General features: G+C 35.5%; 3 protein-coding genes across 7 annotated transcripts; all 3 read right to left on the bottom strand.

Moving 5' to 3' along the window:
* Nucleotides 1–5275: 5275 nt before the first annotated feature.
* On the bottom strand, nucleotides 5276–7981 carry LOC125186956 (zinc finger CCCH domain-containing protein 53-like). Its single transcript, XM_048083446.1, has 9 exons — nucleotides 7333–7981; nucleotides 7110–7199; nucleotides 6831–7010; nucleotides 6668–6753; nucleotides 6317–6577; nucleotides 6099–6222; nucleotides 5836–6018; nucleotides 5689–5769; nucleotides 5276–5611 (listed from the first exon to the last, which is right to left on the bottom strand). The coding sequence occupies exons 1-8, from the start codon at nucleotides 7902–7904 to the stop codon at nucleotides 5736–5738; spliced, it is 1530 nt and encodes a 509-aa protein (XP_047939403.1). The 5' UTR covers nucleotides 7905–7981; the 3' UTR covers nucleotides 5276–5611; nucleotides 5689–5735.
* A 1070-nt stretch (nucleotides 7982–9051) lies between these two features.
* Nucleotides 9052–15217, bottom strand: LOC125187177. 3 transcript variants are annotated; one of them, XM_048083707.1, is made up of 14 exons: nucleotides 14954–15217; nucleotides 14713–14810; nucleotides 14498–14580; nucleotides 14249–14375; nucleotides 13877–13940; nucleotides 13373–13470; nucleotides 13198–13282; nucleotides 12493–12616; nucleotides 11998–12099; nucleotides 11832–11896; nucleotides 11597–11678; nucleotides 11446–11525; nucleotides 11272–11375; nucleotides 9052–9393 (listed from the first exon to the last, which is right to left on the bottom strand). In XM_048083707.1, the coding sequence occupies exons 1-13, from the start codon at nucleotides 15181–15183 to the stop codon at nucleotides 11318–11320; spliced, it is 1296 nt and encodes a 431-aa protein (XP_047939664.1). In that variant the 5' UTR covers nucleotides 15184–15217; the 3' UTR covers nucleotides 9052–9393; nucleotides 11272–11317. The 3 variants fall into 3 exon arrangements, with proteins under 3 accessions (XP_047939664.1, XP_047939665.1, XP_047939663.1); XM_048083708.1 differs by lacking the exon at nucleotides 9052–9393 and adding an exon at nucleotides 10507–10689; XM_048083706.1 differs by lacking the exon at nucleotides 9052–9393 and having other exon boundaries at nucleotides 11150–11375.
* Nucleotides 15218–16045: 828 nt separating this feature from the next.
* Nucleotides 16046–18930, bottom strand: LOC125187094 (protein TIC 62, chloroplastic). Of its 3 annotated transcripts, none has more exons than XM_048083610.1 (9): nucleotides 18632–18929; nucleotides 18075–18187; nucleotides 17895–17948; nucleotides 17667–17751; nucleotides 17438–17543; nucleotides 16937–17023; nucleotides 16743–16840; nucleotides 16417–16526; nucleotides 16046–16253 (listed from the first exon to the last, which is right to left on the bottom strand). In XM_048083610.1, the coding sequence occupies exons 1-9, from the start codon at nucleotides 18885–18887 to the stop codon at nucleotides 16188–16190; spliced, it is 975 nt and encodes a 324-aa protein (XP_047939567.1). In that variant the 5' UTR covers nucleotides 18888–18929; the 3' UTR covers nucleotides 16046–16187. The 3 variants fall into 3 exon arrangements, with proteins under 3 accessions (XP_047939567.1, XP_047939569.1, XP_047939568.1); XM_048083612.1 differs by having other exon boundaries at nucleotides 18075–18200; nucleotides 18632–18860; XM_048083611.1 differs by lacking the exon at nucleotides 16937–17023 and having other exon boundaries at nucleotides 18632–18930.
* Between the last annotated feature and the right edge of the window lie 1437 nt (nucleotides 18931–20367).

Genomic DNA, 20367 nt, shown 5'->3' with positions numbered 1-20367 from the left:
TCCTCTGTGTGTGTATTGATGAAGTGGGGAGCAGTTGTTTTTGGTGGTCAAAGTTTAGGGTTGGGAGGGGGCAAGTTTGCCCACGGAGGGGTAGGAAGGGTAGTTGGCGAATAAAGATGAGTATAAACAAAGTTACCATTCCTTTTCTTTTTCTTTCCCAAAAGCTATGTACATTTTTCTTTTGTAACACAATACTCCCTCCGTCCCACAAAAGATGTCACATTTGTAGGATGATATGTGATTTTAGGAGGTTTTGTTTTTTGTATTAGATGGAGAGAGAAAATATAATTTTTATATTAACGTGAGAGAGAACTTTTTCCATGGAAATATGACATCTTTTGTGGGACAAACTAAAAAGGAAAGTGTGACATCTTTTGTGGGACGGAGGGCGTAATAAAATTACACCCATTTTTATATACTCGCTCCGTCCCATTCTAAGTAGAACATTTTTATTTTGGCATGAGATTTTTATTTTTCACAAATATATCATTTAGTTAGGGACATCCAAAAATAAAAATGGTTCACTTAAAATGGGACGGTGGTGTAGTAAATAGCAGTAGTGCTCTTTAATCAAGTGATGGCTGCATAGTAAAGTTAATTTGCTATGCAAGGTTAAATACTACTTCCTCCATGTCAAGTAAGATGACCACGACTTCCTTAGATGATAACATAATTTATACAGTTGATTTTGTGTATTAAGTGGAAAGAGAAATGAAAAGTGTTTTTATTTTTAGTAATTAATCACTTTAGTAGGTACAAACCAAAAAGAAAAGTCAGAACGATATAGTACATTTTAATACTCCCTCAGTCCCATAAAAGTTGAGTCACTTCATTCTGTGCACTTGTTTTTTGAAAAAATCGTAGTAATAAATAGTTAAAATGGAGAAGACTCTTATCTACATTATTCTCGATTTTACTTTATAATTTATCCATTCTAACTATTTATTATGATTTTTTCAAAATGAGTGCAAAAAATCGAATAACTCAACGAGAGGGAGTAAAATATATAGTGAACTTTAGTAATGTATGGTTCATTACATAACTTTAAAAATTAATTGAGAAAATTAAGAAGTCCAGACTTGTTCAAAAGTATCTCATAGCAAATCAATCAGGCTATATGTAGGAGTTATTCGCTTTGCAAAATTATATCTCGGGATTAAACATGTATTGTATTTGATTCATGAGATTAAATCTCACAACTAAATCTTAGATGGACAATCATGTGATAATTATTAATAGTCATCTCCTTCAACTAAAATAATCTCACAACTTAATTATAGACTACATCTCATGATTATTCTATGTAACAAACCAAACAACCACATAATATACTATTGATATTTTTCAATCATATAATATCGTTTTTTACCATTGATAACGTTCGCTTATGATTTCACGGCTTCATATTATATACAATTTCACTAAAAGAAATGTGTTGTAAAATTAAGCTTTAACATTTTTTTAGCTAGTTTTAAGTTGCAGGACAAACAAAAAGCCAAACTTCTAGGTTTTTTTTAAAGAAATTTGGTCAAACTAATATAGAATCGAGTTTTTAAAATTCAATTTTATTAATTTTCAATTATTTTTATGTAAATTGCTTAGTTTGGGTTAGGGTGCTTAAATTGTTCTCCGATTCTTGATTTATTGGAACCGGAACCAGAACTGATTGGTTAATTGAGGAATTGGGAATCGGAAAACCGAGTCTGATTCCGATTCTGGTACCGATTCCATTTAAGAAACGGTTTCGGTTCTAACCGGGATCAATCAGTTCCTAAACAAGAACCAAATTACAAATTCAATTCCATTTTTTTATAATTTAATATACTAATAAATTTAACTTAATTGTTTAATATATTGAACTGGAATAAAATAATTGTAAACATTGAGTGATTTTGATATTTAAACCATGTTAAATTTGCGAACTCTGTTTTCTGAAGTATTTAAAATGTTTAAACCATGATACTTTAAATCTAAAATTATTTTCCTAGTCCAATTTTGATGAATTAACTACTATAAGTAGGATATCATAACTTCATTTTTATCTCACACAGAGCTTATACAAATACTATGTTATTTATAACAAAATTTTTATGTAACAATTCATTTAACATGCGGTTTTAACATGTTTGTGAACAATTTATTAATTATTCAATTTTAAACCAAAACGTCACAACAATATCAATTAGTATTGATAATTCCGCTGAATATTTGTTTAGAAAAAGAAAAAGAAAAATGAAATTCAATTTAAAACTCCTTTTTTTAAATTGCTAATCTTTATAAGTCCTTTTTTCTAAAAAGACTTGCTAGAAAAACTAGTCCGACTACTATTTGTTAATTCTTTTGATGATTCTTTACAAAGTAGCAATCCATTCTTTCTGCTTTAATTGAAACGTTTCATTTTCTGCATTCAATTTGGAAAAATAATACTCCATCCGTTCCACTTTAGGAGTCTCATTTAAGTTGGCACGAGTTTTAGAAAATGTAAATGAAAGTTGGTGAAAAAAGATAGTTGAATGTGAGTCCTACTTTTATATACTAGTATTATAAGAAAATGTGAGTGAAAAAAAGTTTTTTTTTTAATTTTTTTTAATGTGAATGGAAAAAAGTTAGTGGAATGTGAGACCTACTACCGTTGATGGAATATTCCAATCAAGAGTCCTAAAGTGAGACACCCAAAAATGGTAATCCAGGACTGCTAAAGTAGGTTGGAGAGAGTAATAATTAGTTAAAGTGAAGAAAATATAAAGTGAGAGAGAGTAATGTAACGAAGACTATTCTATACATTATTCTTTCTTATACTTTATCCACTTTAACCATTTCATATTATTTTTTTAAAACGGGTGTAGAAAATGAAACGTCTCTATTAACATAAAAAGGAAGGAGTACTGCCCTTTCCAACATTAAGGACATGAATATTATTGTATTGTTGATTTGCATTTTTTTTTATGTTTATTTGAATTTTTAGGTATTATATTTTATCTCTCTAGACGTTGAATTATTATCTTTTACCATTGAATTATTTAAAATTACAAATGAATTCGGATAGAAATTACACATCGGTTCGAGTTTGGAACCGAACCTGCCGATTCTGATCCGATTCCGATTCTAAAATTTATAAAAAATTGAAACAGATTAATTGACTGAAACCAGTTGAACAAGCGGGCCTAATTTGGATTGAAATTTTGAATCAGCTTTGATTGTTATAACCAAATCAAACACTTTTACATATAAAATCTTACTGTGAAACGTAAGAAAATTACATTAAATATTTGCACATAAACTAACTACATTTATAATTAATTTAACTACATCAATAAAATGTTCAAGATTTCACTACCTTTGGTTTTCGAACCTATGCCCAAGAAGAGTTTTGATTTGAACCTCTTTATTTATATTACGATTGATGTTCAAGATTTCACTACCTTTGGTTTTCAAACCCATGTCCAAGAAGAGTTTTGATTTGAACCTCTTTATTTATATTACGAGGAATGATATGGTACATATCTTATGTGAGATTCTTACGTGAGCATCACTCTCGTTTAACGCACGTAAAATGTTGTTTGTTTCGATTTTCAATTAATATATTCAGTTAGATTGTAATACAATTAAAATGTTATTGAAATTTTTTTTACATTTATAAAAATCAAAACTAAGTTTATGTTCAATCTTAGCATACACTGGAGCATCAACTAGCAGGTCGAAATAAAAGTCCGAAAGAAAGTTGCGAAAAAAGACCAATGAACTCCATCCGAGCAAGAGCCATAATCGTCTGATAGCCTTAGGCGATCCGGGTGAACACTAGTCTCCCCAAACTTTTATTTTATTTTGTCTTTTTTTTTTCCCCCCATTTTGTTGTTATACCATGTGTTTAGTTTAGTTATATCAAGTCATATTCACACTAAAATTTTCTTGTTAACAAGCAAATACTAACAACAACAAAAAAGAAAATGTCTCACTTATAGTGAGACAGATGGAATAAGATTTATGTGTGAGTAGGCGTAAGTATAGTTTTAGTTTTTTATTGCACAACATGCTAGTTGTTACTTTTGATCATAGCAGTAGGAGTCGTAACATAAAACCCATTGAAGGTGAGTGCAACGTTTGGAGCCTTGGGAGCCTTCCCATTCGTATTGGCTACTTCAACCCCATGGGGAGGCTCTCTAACTTCAGTCACGAGGAAAAATGCAAATTCTCTTTTATTGTGGTATTTAGATCGGTATAGGCACCGGTCGTAGAGTAATAGCCGAAGCTATCATTCGGGGCACAAGAAGCCTCAAAACCGTGCAAAATTGGGATTGCTTCGGATAATTGTCCGTTCTTGAACATCCGTCCTCCAGGCTCCAACTGTTGGCGAATGTCATCCCAATTATAGTCGCTAGGCCACATCTAACAATTATTGGTAATGATGGTGGCGAATTTGGAGAAATTTTTGTGCACTCAGGCCAGTGATCGTAATGACGATCAAGTACCCACACCAACTTCAGCCCATTGTACTTTTAGAGCAACATTCGCTAAAAAATTGATCATTTGGTTGTTGGTCTTTCGAAATATCAGCGAAGATGCGCGCCAATATTTTCATTTTCTCAGCCCCGTCTACTTTTTTGGCTCATTCTTCAGTCATCGCCTTCTCCTTTTCTTTTGCAGTCTTCTTCCCCATTTTCAGAAAATGTGTCAATCCACTCGGTCCGGTCCTATTTTACGGCAGCGTTAGTGATGCCCTAGACCCTCCTTACAAATTTACGGCGGGTACATCATCCTAATCCAAATTAAATTTGTTGATTAAGCCCGACAATTTCGTGAAAAACAACCTAGAGGGTAGAGACTAGACATAACCTTGTGTCATTAATCGGGAAATACAGATGATGACATCTTGAATCCACTTTATTGATTTTCATATTAAACACCAATAGTATTTTAGAGAAATATAGAAAAGATACCACATGAGTGTATGAGCTCTTTGCCCACTTTAAAGAAAATACAAAATGAGACAAAAGAGTACCATAAAGGCCTAAAGGTGGCCCTTTAATTATGGCACAAAAGAATTTACTTTTTCTTCTATTTCTCGTCTCGGTACAATTTATTTTGGTTACATGATTCAAAAACTTTTTCCTGCTTTATTTCCACAATAGTGATTCAAGAAATGTTAAAAGGTTATGCATAATCACTAAAAATTAAAAATAAACATTTCTCTAACTTCCAATTTCCTGTGTGTAAAATACTAAGGCATCCTATGTTTCTCCAATGCATATGTCAATACTATTAATTAAAGAGTAGCTAGAGGAACATATATGTATATTAATTGACAATATATTGTTGCTACTTGCTAGTGATTGTTATATGCTACTATTAGTTGTGTGGTGTGGTCCAGCACATAACTACAATGAGGTACAAAATGAGAGAGAGAACCCCACTCACATTAATGACTTCATCTGTCCACCCATTATGTATATCTTGAAACTAGTAATAGTATGGTATTGATGAGATAATGGCAACAATCTTGATGAAAAGCTTCTTCTAAAGATCATCTTTTGTTACTGCTGTGTGGGTATAGTTTTTGGCCATACAGCTAATCAACTTTCTTCTACTTCCTTGTATATGCTACACAAACTTTCTGCATTAACATAAAGTAAAAGTTTCATGGCATCAAATTAATGATGGAAATTTGCACATGGTTTTTCAGTTGCTTACCAAGCTAAAGCTAATTCCTGCTTCCTAGCATCACCACCTTCTAACAGCTACATTTCGATGGCTTCTTGCCCGGAGGAAAACCTGAACAGTGAAACCCGAGTGAGTTTAGAAAATGTAATTCGTGGAAAGAAATAAATATAGCAGTACCTGGGCATTTGTAAGTAACACGATTGAAGAGAAGCCATGGTGAGCGGAGAACCACCGGGCAGCAAAGTAGCAGCACCATTGGATGATGCAGGTGCGTTATCGTCACCTTCAGCAAAAGCCGGGTTTTCAGAAGCTGATCTTGTCGGAGAAGCAAACAGATTATCTGGAAGAACATGCTCCATGCTGTTTTCAATTTAAACAGAAGAGGATATTATTGTTTCATACTGACAGTTAACATTCTTGTCGAACAATTCAATGTGCACCTTTGATGGAGATCAGAATCATCAGCGTCTGCTAGATGCAGGTGATTGCCACAGTGAACATTGTTATTAAAAAATGAGTCACCTCCTTCAAAACCCGACTTCTCATCAGCAGCATGACTGGACTCTATAATAGCAAACACAAAAGGTGAACATAGGATACAGTCACTATAATTTCTTGAGAATACATAAATGAAAGATAAGCCATCGATTAAGCTGACCTTCTGCGTCATCTTCATTGATTGCATGATACGAAGAAGTGTCATGTTGATTCATAAGCAATTGAGACATTCTTGGCGAGGAATATGGGATGCCCGAAGGAAACATTTGCATATAGCTGTTATTATGGTTTTGAGCAGCTTCCCTCAGTTGCAATCTCAACATCCTTTGACCTTCGAGTTCAATGGCGTGCTGCAAATCCGCCTCTTGCTTCAGTTTCTTCTTAAGCATCATATCTTGCGGACTGAGCAACATTCTAGGTCCTGCACAAGAAACACAAACTTCAGCTAATGCAAACAAAAGCACTTTAGCCTATCTATTGGAAAACAAAAGCAGTAATTCAGTCGACTCACCAAAGGGGTGATCGAAATGCTCCCTAGAATCAATTCCCGAAGGACTTAAACAAGACGAATACTCCTCTTGCTGCTGATGATGTTTCCTAGAAATGATTCAATAAAAAATAACTAGTTATCATCGGCTGAAACAAAACCAAAAACCAAAGATGCGCATGCTTACTTTTCTCGAACTTTTCCTTTCTCTTTATAAGGTTTGACAAGCACTCTAGAATCACAAACAAAATGAGGATTTCCTTTGGCCAAGATGAGTTTGACAGTATCTGGATAGACAAATGTCACAAATCCAAACATCCGCTTCTGCTGATATGGAATCCTAACATCTTGCACAGGTCCAAACATGCTTGAATACATACAAAAACATCATCAAAAATCACAAATAAACGCATAAACACACCATCTCATCGTTCTTGAACAAAAATCACAAGAAAACCAATTATACCTAAAGTAGTTGGAAACATCCTCTTCCTTGAATGTGCTATCAGCCGGAAATGTCAAGTATATTTGTCGACTCGCGGAGCACATTTCAGCTCTACCAGTCCAACCAAATCAACCAAATCACAATCACAATAGCAGATAAAACAACAAATCATGAATTATTTCATGCTATACAACATTTTCCCCAAAATTAGGGCAATTATACTGCGAATTTGGGGGAAAAATACCTAACACTCTCATCCACGAACTTGTTGTAGGGAAAGAGGTGGTGACCCATGGCAGCGAGCCTCTGCTGCTGGAGCGCCTTCAACTTCATCATCTCGTCGAATCCGGCATCACCGTCGCTGCTATCGGCGTGAAGAAACTTACAACTGCTCCCGTTCTTACAAAAGCCTCTGGTGAAGTACATGCAAGGCCTCCAGCCGCCTCCACTCCCTCCTTGGTCGAGATTAGCCAGAAAGGCGGCGTCGTTGACGGAGCAGCTGCGGCGGTGGAAGGGGAGGGGGCTGAGAATCTGCTCCTCGTCGCTCCAAAACGGGCGGGGGCTGGCGCGCTGGAAGGGAGAGGAAGGGGCGGTGAAATTGAAGGGGGGAATGACTAGTTTGGAGGGGAAATGGGAGGAAGAGAGAGCGGCTTTGGCTTGGTAGAGAAGGAGAGCGTCGGGGCTGAAGGCGAGGCGTATCATCTCCTTCTCCCCCAAGTCCTGAATGAGAATGTAGCCCATGATTTTGGAAGCGTTTTCCGGATCCAAATTTTGAATCCTCGCCATCACCATGCTCGTCGCCTCCGATTTATCCATCACTCTAGAGAGAGAGAGAGAGTTTGCTTTGGCTTCTGGTTTTTTATGGTGGTTTTTTCAATTAAGAGAGAGAGAGTAGGGTTTTAAATTTAATTTAAGCAACTTTAAAGGAGTTGGTATGAGTGAAGGGGAATCTTGAATGTAGGAGGATTAACAACCTAAGAGTTGGTTAATTAAGTGGATAAGTAGTAAATATTTTGAGTTTGTTCATTTATGGTAAAGTGGCGGGAAATTAGGGGAGTTTGGTAATGGCATAGGCTGGTCAAACAAGGAGAGAAAACTTGGAACCATAATTTTTGGTGGCACTGCAAACCTGGTGTGTTGTCTTGGGCACTGTCATAACTTTGATCTCTTTTTTCTCTCGCTTGCTTTAATCAATTTGTTGTCGTTATGGAAGACGACAAAAGTTGGGAGATCTGAATCAGGAAATGTTCGTGTGTCCACTGTCTATTTCACATAATCACTTCATTTTACTCCAATTTTGGAACTATAGCTTGCTCCTGCTCACATACAAATATGGCTTTTCACTATTTTATTCTATGATTACATATTTCAATTTATACCTCAAGCTTGTTTATGCAACAAAACTACTATTACTACTACTGTACCATGTATTCTAATTAATTATAAATAATTATTACTCTACTAGTACTACTTATCAGAAAATTTTTAAACATTTTTTCAACTATGATTTCGTAGCTGCCCTCAATCATTTCTCTCAAATTTGTTGTAATACACCTTCATTTTCCTAGTATTGAGATATTTTTAAAAATGTGGTGTTTTTTTTTAATTAAGTGGAGAAAGTTAACACAAGATAGGTAATTAGGTAGAAAATAAAATAAATAACTGATATTAAAAATACAATTTTACTATTTAACTTGAGTCAATCTAAAAAGAATACTCCTATGAATCACGAAAGAAGGGATAAATGAAGTATTTTTTATATGTATACATCAAAATTATCAAATACAGTAGTATAGTTTTTATTAAAATTATAGTAATTATTTTGAACAGTCGAACATCATTTTACAAAGGTATACTTTAATAGTAGTAACTAATTTCATTTATACTGTGTTTTCATTAGTTTCATAACAAGTTTTGTTAATGCGTCATAGTAGTACATTATAATAGCAGTAACTTGATCAAATTAGTAAAGACGAATATCATATTTATATTTATAATCACAATATTTCAGTTCAATTTAGGACTCTAAGTTGCATCACTGTAATATTATTAGGACGTCGGTCTCATTGTGAGGCGAGCCATTCGTGCATCCACAACGCATACGAATAAGCGCTACAACATGAAGGGACAATCGTGTTGGATGGAGCCCATCACAACGATGTTATTTATTTTGGTTTTGACATTGTGAACGAAAGTGTTGGCCAGCTTTCTAAAAACGAGCCGTAAGAGCATTCACAATGGCTTTAGGCCAGCCACAGGCCAGCCACTCTCTCTCTCTACCATGTCATCAGCACTAAAATTCCACCTGTCACATCATCATTTTAAGCAAATAGACTAGCCGTAATAAAAATAATTAAAAAACAACTACATTTACGGAATTAAATTTACGATAAATTACGGAATTAAATTTACGAGACATATTAATTTACGGAATTAAATTTACCAGCAACTAGACAAGCAATAGGCTAGCCACATAATCAACACTATTAGAAAAAAAACTAAATTTACGGAATTAAACACAAAATACGGAATTAAATTTACGACACATATACGGAAAAATTCATTAATTTCATTTTTAAAAAAAAGTACATTAATTAAAAAAAATTACATAATTAAAAAAAACCGAGCTTCCACACACGAGCCCCCGCCGCACTCTACTCCTCACTAATTTTTTTTTAAAAATACATTAAAAATGCAATAAAAATGTAATAATTTTATATAAATTAAAAAAAAAGGTACATCCTAAAAAAATTACATAATTTAAAAAAATTCATAAAAAAAATACATTAAAAATGCAATAAAAAATGCATTAAAAATACATTAAAAAAATGCAATAAATAAAAAAAATGCATAAAAAATACATTAAAAAAATTCCAACCGGCTAGCCGAAATTGAGCCTACGATGGCGGCTAGCGGATCGGCCAGCGGTCGGCTAGCGCCCGCAAATCGGCTAGAGCTCGCCGATCGGCTAGCCTAAATTGCCGCAGTGGAGGCTAGCGAATCGGCCAGCAGTCGGCTAGCGCCCGCGATCGACTAGCCTATCCGCTAGCCTCCATTGTGGATGCTCTAAAAGGGAAATGGAGTCCAATAATGTTATGTCTCATTTCTTGTGATTCGAAAGCACATAATTTTGTTTTACTTCTCAATTCTGGAAAGCTGAGAAATATCTTACTCCAAGGCCGTTAATCTTTGCATTAACGACGTTAGTTAGTCTAAACAATTAGATAGATATAGTAATTGTGGATATTATAGGAGTTGTGGCATAAAATGTTCAAAAATTAGTAAAAGCCTACAAAATCTTTAGGCATCCTATTGATTGCTATTGATTGGGTCAGTGCTGACCCTGTGTTTTTAGTGGATGTAACCAGTTTATAGTCAATATGAAAAATTAAAAATGAATGAACAAACACTTGATATTCTCAGTAATAAATGTTTAATAGAGATTTGAAATGCCTACCGGCTACCATCATGCATTAACTAAGAAAAATAATTTAATTTATAAAATACATTTACAAGTGTAATCTGCTGGTGCTGGTAGCCTGGAACAACTTTTATTGTAATGTATATATCTGGTCCAGCAACTTGTATTGGAATGGAAAAACTATAATGCAAAAGTACTTTCAGAAATGAATGGATCATATATACAAAAAGGGGAAGACACAAATATAACGATTTATTAATGATGACAAATTTATTAAAAAAGGCTTTCACACAGAGAAAAGAAAAAAAGTGTTCAAATAAATTAATGGCCAATAAAGATTAAGTCAACTAATTTTAGTATCTGCTTCTAGCCGTAGAATCTATCATAAATCTAAATATGATCGAATTTGTAAATGCAAGAGCAAAGAATATTTGAATTTGTTGCCACCATTTAATCATTCGAGTGCAGTGCATGTACCATTACTATTGTCTTACAAAAAAGGTGGTCTTTTGGCACTTTTCTCCGATGTTTATATGCTTTAAAGCAGAATTATTTCCAGCAATCTTTGTTTGGTGCAAGAACCTAATTCCTTGTACTTAATTCTATTTCATTATTAGTCCACCAATGAATACATGTCAAATAGATGAATGATAAGTAAGTACATCCCAAGACTCTCACCATAGGTATCATTTTGTACAATCAAAGAAAAGTGTTTTGGTCTAAATTCACTTGACATGAAAATTATTAGGAAAGCTAAATTACCTTTGCATCCTCAACAGCCAAAAGTGAACATGATGTACACGAGTTTTCAGTTGTAGATCCCAAAAGCTATCTCCTTTGGATTAGTCTCAACCATCCAGGGAGCCCTATCAACGTAACAAACGATTGAGTAAAACGGTGCAAGGAATAGACAGATTTCCTGATAAATGATCATACTTGTTCATGATGAAATTGTACGTTCCTTGTGCAGCACGACTTAGAAGGACTTCCCTTGCCTCCACTGCAATACCTTCAGGCTACAAGCAAGTGACGAAACGATTATGATGGGAGTAGACTAGTATGGTTTGTGTTTCGTGCTTCAGGATACCTCTTCAGGAAACCAAACTCCAGGCTTCGTGCTTCCTTCGAGAATTGCCAGGGCAAATGCAGCTGTAGAGATTCCTACTGATCTGAAAAGGATTTAACGGGACACCATATAAGTATAACCATAGAATGTGATACAATAACCTCAGTATGGCCTGAGTCCACTTAAATACTTGAAGTGGGAGAAAGATCAGATATACATTGATCAGACAGAAACAAACACGATGAACTGTACTTACTCAGATAGTTTTCTGTGGCTGAATATTCCTATTCTAGACTTTCCATCAGAACAGTCCAAATCAACCTGTTTGGCATTAAACATTGTAAACATTACTAGCTTAAATTCAAAACTTCCTCATAGCATAGTTAACAATTTACAGTTCTGGAAAACATAAGTAAATGTACCCTCATCGACACTTTCTCTCCAGCAATTGAATCAACTTTTCTGACTAAAGGGTCGAACAGGTCAACTAGCTGTTGAACTTTGCTTCTGTCTCTCAGGGTTTCCTGAAGATTATGATTCTCACAATATTATATTCAACAGAAAGCAACGTACCACTAAAGAAAGAGGTTAATTATATTACTCATTCAAGTGTGAAGCAGTTAAAAATAATTAGTATATCTCATTTGAGAGGGAAAGAATTTAGAAGTACTATATCATTGCAATGGAACAATGAAACGCAGGACTTAATTATTATTGCCGTAAAAATTTTACAAGTCTTCAGATGGGGAGATGATATGTCTGAGAAATAGGATGCATGAGACCACTGCACCTAGTGGGGTTTTTTTGACACATACACCTATTTAACTATATTGCAAAAGAAAATCAGATCTCTCCTATGAAGGAAGCACTGCACCACTTAAAAATGAATTTCAATTTCCAGAGATTAATATACATACAGCTGGAAGTAAGTATGTCATGGCTACCATCCCCCAATTCCAGAAGAAGGGTGCAGTCCCAAACCGTGCACTCACAGTTGGTACTCCGAGAATCTCATGGGTGCTTCTGACCTCGGGTAAATTCCTGAAAGAATAATTTTCTCAATTGCCTTCTCCAGATAACAGTGATTGGATAGTCCCTTTTTTCATGATGTCTTGGTCAAAAATCATTACTCCAACATGCTTTGCCAAAACATCACAGAAGTGGTCTAATAAATGTGTTTGCTCATAAGGCCACATGAAATATTAAGGGCGTCTTCTAAGACCATTCTTCTTTAAAAGGCTACTTACAAATAATTTTTTTAACATAACTAACTCCAAAATTTGACAACCTATTAAGAGTTGGCATGGGAAAGCCCTATACTAATGTGTTGTGTTAATGTGTGCAGTGGTGTAGTGAAATGCATGGTTTGGTTCCATAAGAAAACGACATTGACGATATTTTACGTATGAGTATGTTATCTGGATTAATACAATTGTCAAGATATAGAGTACTTGAGCACTGTTCCAGACATGCATAACACAGCTGGCTAATTGTGTCTCTCTCAAATCTCGTGGACTAGAAAGTACTAGCATACTGTCATTTAGCTGGGCCATAACTTAAGTACTAGTATCTTTTATCTGGAATAATTGATGCTAAAAACATAACTATTTTCATAAACTTACAACAGGAAAACATCCCTCTTCCCAATTCCACGTCCAAAATCAATGCTGAGCATCCCGCTATAAGGCTTCAGTTTAATTTTTTCCCCTGTCAAATACCGAGTAAGCATCTAACCAAAATTATCAATATGATGTCATGGAACAAAGAGAGCAGAGAAGGAAACAATCATCACCCAACCTTTGTTATATGCAACTACCTCTTCTCCTAGAAGTAGAAAGCTAGTAGATAATATTGTTGGGCCAGCACCACCAGAGCCTGCAGTATAATAATAGAACCTAAAAGCAAGAAAGCATGTTAATTAAACAAGAATTTCGAAACAAAATGAGAAAAGGATATCAACGAGTAGTTCGGATTTCCATCTCATTCGCAAAAAGCATGTTAATTGAACTAGAATTTTAGAAACAAAAGGAGATCAACGAGTAGTTTGGTTTTCCATATTACACATAATTTGCTCCTAAGTCTTCTAAGGTCATAAGTGTGTCTTCCTGTTACAGGCATCTATATTAGCATCGGAACAATAAGATAAAGCCAGCAGTAGGCTACCTGCAATTTTCATAATAATCAAGCTCCCCAGTTCAGTAAGTTTCAATTAACTTTCCCTTCATCAATCAACTATAATGATTATTCTAATGAAACAAGGGTTGATGATAACTACAATTTTACAGAGAAGATAAAAATCACCTCAGTCTCTCTGGTTCACCTTTGCCCTCACTTTTGACTGCACGAACTAGCTCTGCCGCCATTACTGCAATAGTACAGGGAATTATTTATGCAAGGAACTGAATATGTGCTTTAAAGCCAACCATGTACAGAGCAAAAGTTGGTAAAATGAGACAGTGATGCAAACGGGGCCAAAGGATAGCAATGATAATCAATTGATACATGAAGTCAATTTAGGAAATATTTTTGATACGAAAACCAACTCGCAATATGGGAGAGGACAAATGTATAAGAATGTAATAAAATGGACTTTTTCATCCCCATAAAGGGTAAAGGTAAAAATAGCAAGTTGTGAAAGAACTTAAAGGGTTTCTCGAGATAATGCGACAGAACTGTTGCTCACTCCTGGGTAAATCCCCCCAGTTGTTATTGCTGGAATATTTGCATCGAGTGCTCTGTTCATATATGATTTTGCACGCTGTGCGGTGCTTGAATCATCACACACGTCAAGATAGGCAACCTGGGAGACAAAAACAATCAATATCATGCTTGTGCATTGATACAGAGCTAATAATGAATAACAATGAGATATAAAACCAAGTATGTTCTGGAACAAAAGCATGCTCATTACCTTTCTCTCACCTTGTTCTGAATTGCAGCTTCAAGCACGGTACACTTGTCGGACTGCTGAAATGGCCCGGCAGTATGAACAACAAGATCCACACCTACACATAGGTAGCTGATTAAAGATAATCATCGAAACCAAGCCAACTCAGCAATTTGAAGCTAACACTTGTATAATCTAATTCATCTGACAATGATAAGGAATTGGAAAAGCAATTGGAAGAATCACAAACCCTTCAACGCTTTGTCTAGTGATAAACTATCATTGATGTCAACCTCCACAAATTCAGAGTTATTGCCTAATTTTGTCACCACTGCAGCACCTTTTTCCCTGCCAATTAACCACACATTGCCCTAATTAACTTAAGCCCTATTTAAACGACTGTGTTAATAGCAATACCAATTCAAATTAAACAACTAGGAATAGCTTTATACAGTAAATTCCTTTGAATTCATTGAAGACGTAAGAAATACCTGTTTCGGCCAGCGACTACGATGCGAAGATGAGGGCAGAATTTGTTGAGGGCGAGGGCAGTGGAACCTCCAACTCTTCCGGTACCGCCTAGTATCAGAATTCGGGAGGTCTTCACTTTTTCAGGTAGCTCGACTCTTTCGATATTACTGGCGCTGTCTTTAGAGGAAGCGATTGTGAGATTTCTGGCTATGCCATTGCCGGCGTTCAATTGCAGGCAGAATCTCGCCATGTTTAATCTGTTGATTTGTTTCCCCAGTTATCAGTTTATCGTTATTGGTAGTATGAATGATGATGATGTGGCATTGCTTTAGACACTCACTTCGCGCCCCATAGCGTTTAATTAATTCATCTTTATTCTAAATTTCAATTTTTATTTTGGGATCATTAAATTTTAATTTATAAATTTATGATATACTAGGTTTTTTACATAGTAGACTATAATTTTGATTGAATTCTGATGATAAATTTTGTAAAATATCACACCTTTTTTGCATGAGAGGTCTAGCAAAAAAAGATTGGTTTTTTTTAATTTTTGCTCAACTCAAAATTAGTATATATTCAAAGGGTGATGTTAGGGTGCCACCACCCCTTAAAATAACACCATACCACCATTCCTAGCCAATCATTTGTACACGCGTGACGAATAATAAGCTGCCACGTGGCAAAAAAAAACTGAAAAAGACGATTGCAATTTATTGCTCTTTATACAACAATTTTTCTTGGTCAGCAATATCCGACACACTATACAGCAATCTATAAATTGTTGTGTAGTGTTTGTAATATTGTTGTGTAGCGTTTATAATATTGCTGTATAAGTGGTGTCACGATGTCACTTTAAGAGAGGTTGTCATTTTAACACAAACCTATATTCAAATTTATATCATTGTAAATTATTTTGGGTATATGGAACCATGTTCGTAATTCAATTCGTTGTTGTATGTGTTTGTTTTATTTTATACATTTAGTTTGACTCAAATATAAAATTTTTTGATAACATTTTTAATTTTAATTTTTATAATAATCACCATAAATTTAATTTGATCAAGTAAATTATTTTTAAAAATATTATGTAAAGACTACTTTACATTGTATGACCATAAAAATAATATTGTACTTGATGATTTTCAATCGTAATAGTTTTGCACGTACTATACAGCTAAAGAAGAGACTGAAAGATACATTTTCGCTTTGGTAATTTTTATACACAGGCTTTTGAAGTTTATGTGCATTGGGTCAGTTTAAAGTTGCAGCTTTGAATAGCTGTTCCCACTTTCTGGGATCCTTTCCAGGTCCTTCCCCCTGCATTCATTAACATTCAGTTTAACCACACCAAAACTTGCATTCAAACAGATATACCAACAAATTTGATTGTTACTGAAATAAACACAAAACACATTGTTCTATATTCAATGAGCATGGATTGTAACAAGTTTTGGTGAGCTAATAACGTAAAGAAAGGAACCTGGACTGAGTTGATTTCGTAGATCTGGCCTTCAGTGAAGTCGATGTCCAACGCCTGCACACAAGCTTCTGCTACGACAAGTCTACTTACCTCCCCGACAAGTTTATCCCCTGCAAAACCCATGCACATCAACAACGTGAAGATAACATAATACTGGCAGGTGTATAGATCACCATTGTTTGACAAATTTTACTCTATGTAAAGCTTGATTGATTAGTTATGTTCATCACCAAATTAGTTTTTCTCTAACTGCTATAAGAGAGCTACTGTCATTGCTAACGAAATTAATGCAAAAGAGTAGCCATCAATGTGAAAACACTCAGCACCTTGGCCTATAACAACTGCTCGGCGTTCCCCAGCAGTAGCCTGGAGTAGAGTATTCAGATCATAAGATGTGTAGGGTCCATCTGTTAACCTACCAGGTCTGCACAAAGAGAGTGAGAGAGAAATGTGAAAATATATTTTGATAACTGAAAAGTTAAAAAGAAAAAATGGCATCCAATTAGAAACTATATCAAACCTGATTATAGTATATGGAAGGCCAGAATTACGAACAAAGTCCTCCCCCATTTTCTTGTATTTTAGAACACCAAAAAGGTTCATGATGCTGGGCATAGAAGAAAGATGGAGTTAAGAAAAAGTTTGCTTTCTTCCATAAATTTATTTGAGTAAAAAAACCTGACATCTTTTATTGAAATCCATTCTGACAATTGGCATAAAGGAAGATATTACTACTATGCAAGCAAGTTTGTGTAATGAGTTTGTGAATCTTCATTAAGAACATAGTGCAATATTTAGGGTTTAGGCAAAGTATGAGAAGGCAAAGTATCATTTCAAACTTTGAAGCGGGTACTCAGTAGTCAATGTAAATCTCAGCACTTCACGTATGAGAAGGCAAAGTATCATTTCAAACTTATTTTAAGAAAGCATGCCCCTTTCCCCTAATTGCAAAACAACCATTTTTACCTCAGAGTGACATGCTCTCACTAAACATTGATACATCACAACATGGAAAGCATACCTCCATGGAATTTCATTGAACTTGGTGACTCCAACCGAAGAAACAAGAATGATTCTTTTCACTGATGAGGGCACTGCTGACACAAGATTTCTCACACCCTCCCAGTCTGCGAAGGAATGACATAAATGGTACATAAGGCACTGGGGATATAACATAGGATGATGGTAGAGAATACCGAAATACGGACAAACACCAAGCTTATTTATATTTGGGGAAGGAATATTCTAACCTGTTCTTTCAGGTGTGTTGTCTCCATCCCATCTCTTAGATGGAAAGGCTGTTGTTCCAGTGCAGCATATAACATGTGTAACACCCTGCAACATAAACTTATAGTATCATTTATGGCCCTGACTAGATTGCAAAAGATCATTTCACATACTACTAGAGCTAAAGTGGACGAAAATTTTCATATGTGAAACAACAAACCAAGAGCTAAACTGGACGGAAACCATCATACCTCAAATATTGAAGGATCCAAATCCTCTGGGTTCCGCGTGTCACCTTGCCGCACCTACCAAGTTTAGAAAGATACTTAAAGAATAAGACAAGCAAGAATTTAAAAAAAATGCTAGTAGTAGTTATTTTTCAGATGTCTAACTATAGCATGAAAACTTGGTGCATAGTTAAACTAGATAACCTGCAGTTTTTCCTCATCTTGCTCACCAAAGAGAGTGATGGCCTTTTCCGGATTACGGAGTAAAAGCCGTGCTCTAATATTCCGATCGAGCAGTGATGCTACAACCAATTGACCTAAATTGCAATACTGTAGTTTAGAGGTTTAATAAGAAAGTTTCTGTTAAAAAAGAGGTCAATGCATGGCTAGAATTATATACTCTTTTCTAACAAAAACGAAGTAATGGCATGGGAGGCCAAGGAAATTCCCACTCTAACAAAATTAATCATCAAGGCAGGAAAATCAATTTTTCATCAATTGATTTCGTGTGCCATCACTTCTGAATAAAGGCTTGTTTAATCCGTGCTCAAATTCACACCCCTGGCAACTGAATTGATCATCTTAATATGTAGATATTCATTTGAAGGTGAAACTGTATAAGAGCAATAACCCTAGATTTGAATTCAAAACCGAAATTGCAATGATTTTTGTTTCCCCCAGAATCATCATCATATCGAAACACCGAGTGAAATTGAAGTGTGCGAAAAGCGAAAAATTGGAAGAAGAGGAGAATCACTCACCCACGCCACCGGTTCCTCCAACAACGAGGACAAGCTTGGAGGAAGAAAGGGTAGTTTGGTTTGTGTGAGATTGAATAACTTGTTCGGTAACAGCATTTGAGCGGGACACCGAAGCTGCTAAAGTTGGCTTTCTCTTCAAGTTGCGAGGATGATACGGAGAAGTGAGAGTCCGGAAAGGAAGTAAAGGGAGTGAGTGAGAGGTTTGTGTGGGAGGTTTTAATGGAAGTGGGGCGAGTGTAAGGCTGTTGGGCGCCATGACTTGCTCAGTTTTTTTTGTTTGGGAAACAGATATCAAACATATTGTTTGTGGTGGAAGTTTAGTTATCAACCGCCAATCATGCACTTAATTTTATTTTTTATCAAAATTATTTTTATACATACGTTTTACTAGTACTACTACTATTTTTCTTTCAAATAAGATATAAGACCCTTTACAAATTACTCCACTTTTCTGCTAATTTAACTACTCAACATGCACGACTAAGTACTAGGAGTATATAGTAATCAGAATGATATAATTAAAAAGCTATAAATATTCTACTCATAGTAGTGTTTTTCGTAGCTAAGTTGGGACCATATCCAAGTGGTTTACTCTCGCCTTAGTTATTGAGTTATACGCATAGTATTAATTAAATTAATTCCCATATAATTGTATTTTAATAATACTAGTTTATAGTGTTATCGGTGCATAAGAGCATCCGCAGCGGTGCTCGCTGGAACAAATGCCGTCTGTGAGGCTGGCGTGACGCACCGCTGCCGCCGCTGCACTCTCGCCGCTGGTGATACGCTCGGATTTTGCACTGTTTTAAGGTCATTATTTAGTTCGTTTTTAATGTCAAAATCACATTACATGTCTATTATTTGCATATTTTATCTATTTCGGTATTTTGACGTGTTTTGTGAGAAATGTGCATATTTGAGCCGGAAAAGGGAGTCAAAATGCAAAGTCTGGAAATCTGGAGTTCAGACGGTGATAAGACTAATTTTATGCATCGGTTATATGGTGAAAAACACTATATTTTACTGGGTCTAACACAGTTTTTAAGCCAGGTGTGACACGAAATCGCTAGATCCAGGAAGAGAGATGGGAGGAAACGGACTAGCGAAGGAAAAGTGAGCAGAAATTGAAGGAAAAGGAGGCTAGAAGAAGGGAGTCAATAGCTGAGGGCAACAAAGACTATCTATACCTCGGCTGGGCCCCACTTCAACGCCTATAAATAAAGGAGCATGCAACACACAAAAGGACACACAATTTTTGCTCTTAGCTCACACACAACACACACACTTGGGAAATGGGAGTTCTGGGGTAGTTTAGGTTTTTAAGGGTCTCATCTTCCGAAAGAAGTCAGTCGTAACACCGTCCGCGTGAAGGGCGAAGAAACAATCTATTTTCATTCTGCTTTTGCACTTTATTTCGTTTGAACTTCGCGTTTGGAAGTCAAATTTGGTTGTTGCTGTTACAGATTATCTATGCATTCCTTTAGTTTCTGTTATATTGGTGTTATCTCGTGTTGATCTACGTTGATCCTGGTTGTTTGAAGTTTTATTTCGGCAAGTTGCATGTTAATCTCTGTTTTTGTCACTTTGGTGCTTGATCTGGGGAATTTGGCTGTAGATCTGTGGTGTTGTTGTTGATCGGAGGTTGTTTGGTGATTTTGTAGTTATGGAATGTTTTTGGCCGGAGTTTGTGTCGGATGCTTGGATCCGGAGTGGATTTAGCATTCGAGGTTGGATCT

Source organism: Salvia hispanica, chromosome 5, assembly GCF_023119035.1.
Source record: "Salvia hispanica cultivar TCC Black 2014 chromosome 5, UniMelb_Shisp_WGS_1.0, whole genome shotgun sequence".
In the NCBI taxonomy this organism is placed as follows: domain Eukaryota; kingdom Viridiplantae; phylum Streptophyta; class Magnoliopsida; order Lamiales; family Lamiaceae; genus Salvia; species Salvia hispanica.
This window is presented reverse-complemented; position numbering and strand designations above follow the sequence as displayed.

What these genes read in the sequence shown, in the direction of transcription:
- LOC125187094 (XM_048083610.1), bottom strand. Translation starts at nt 18,887, where the DNA reads ATGGCGCCCAACAGCCTTACACTCGCCCCACTTCCATTAAAACCTCCC. An exon ending in TGGATCCTTCAATATTTGAG is followed by an intron (nt 17,752 to 17,894) that starts GTATGATGGTTT and finishes TTTATGTTGCAG; the next exon opens with GGTGTTACACATGTTATATG. An exon ending in CTTCCATATACTATAATCAG is followed by an intron (nt 16,841 to 16,936) that starts GTTTGATATAGT and finishes CTCTTTGTGCAG; the next exon opens with ACCTGGTAGGTTAACAGATG.
- LOC125187177 (XM_048083707.1), bottom strand. Translation starts at nt 15,183, where the DNA reads ATGGCGAGATTCTGCCTGCAATTGAACGCCGGCAATGGCATAGCCAGA. An exon ending in GGTGAACCAGAGAGACTGAG is followed by an intron (nt 13,471 to 13,876) that starts GTGATTTTTATC and finishes TCTTGCTTTTAG; the next exon opens with GTTCTATTATTATACTGCAG. An exon ending in GAGAGAAAGTGTCGATGAGG is followed by an intron (nt 11,897 to 11,997) that starts GTACATTTACTT and finishes AATGCCAAACAG; the next exon opens with GTTGATTTGGACTGTTCTGA.
- LOC125186956 (XM_048083446.1), bottom strand. Translation starts at nt 7,904, where the DNA reads ATGGATAAATCGGAGGCGACGAGCATGGTGATGGCGAGGATTCAAAAT. An exon ending in GCATTTCGATCACCCCTTTG is followed by an intron (nt 6,578 to 6,667) that starts GTGAGTCGACTG and finishes TTTCTTGTGCAG; the next exon opens with GACCTAGAATGTTGCTCAGT. An exon ending in CAATGAAGATGACGCAGAAG is followed by an intron (nt 6,223 to 6,316) that starts GTCAGCTTAATC and finishes TTGCTATTATAG; the next exon opens with AGTCCAGTCATGCTGCTGAT.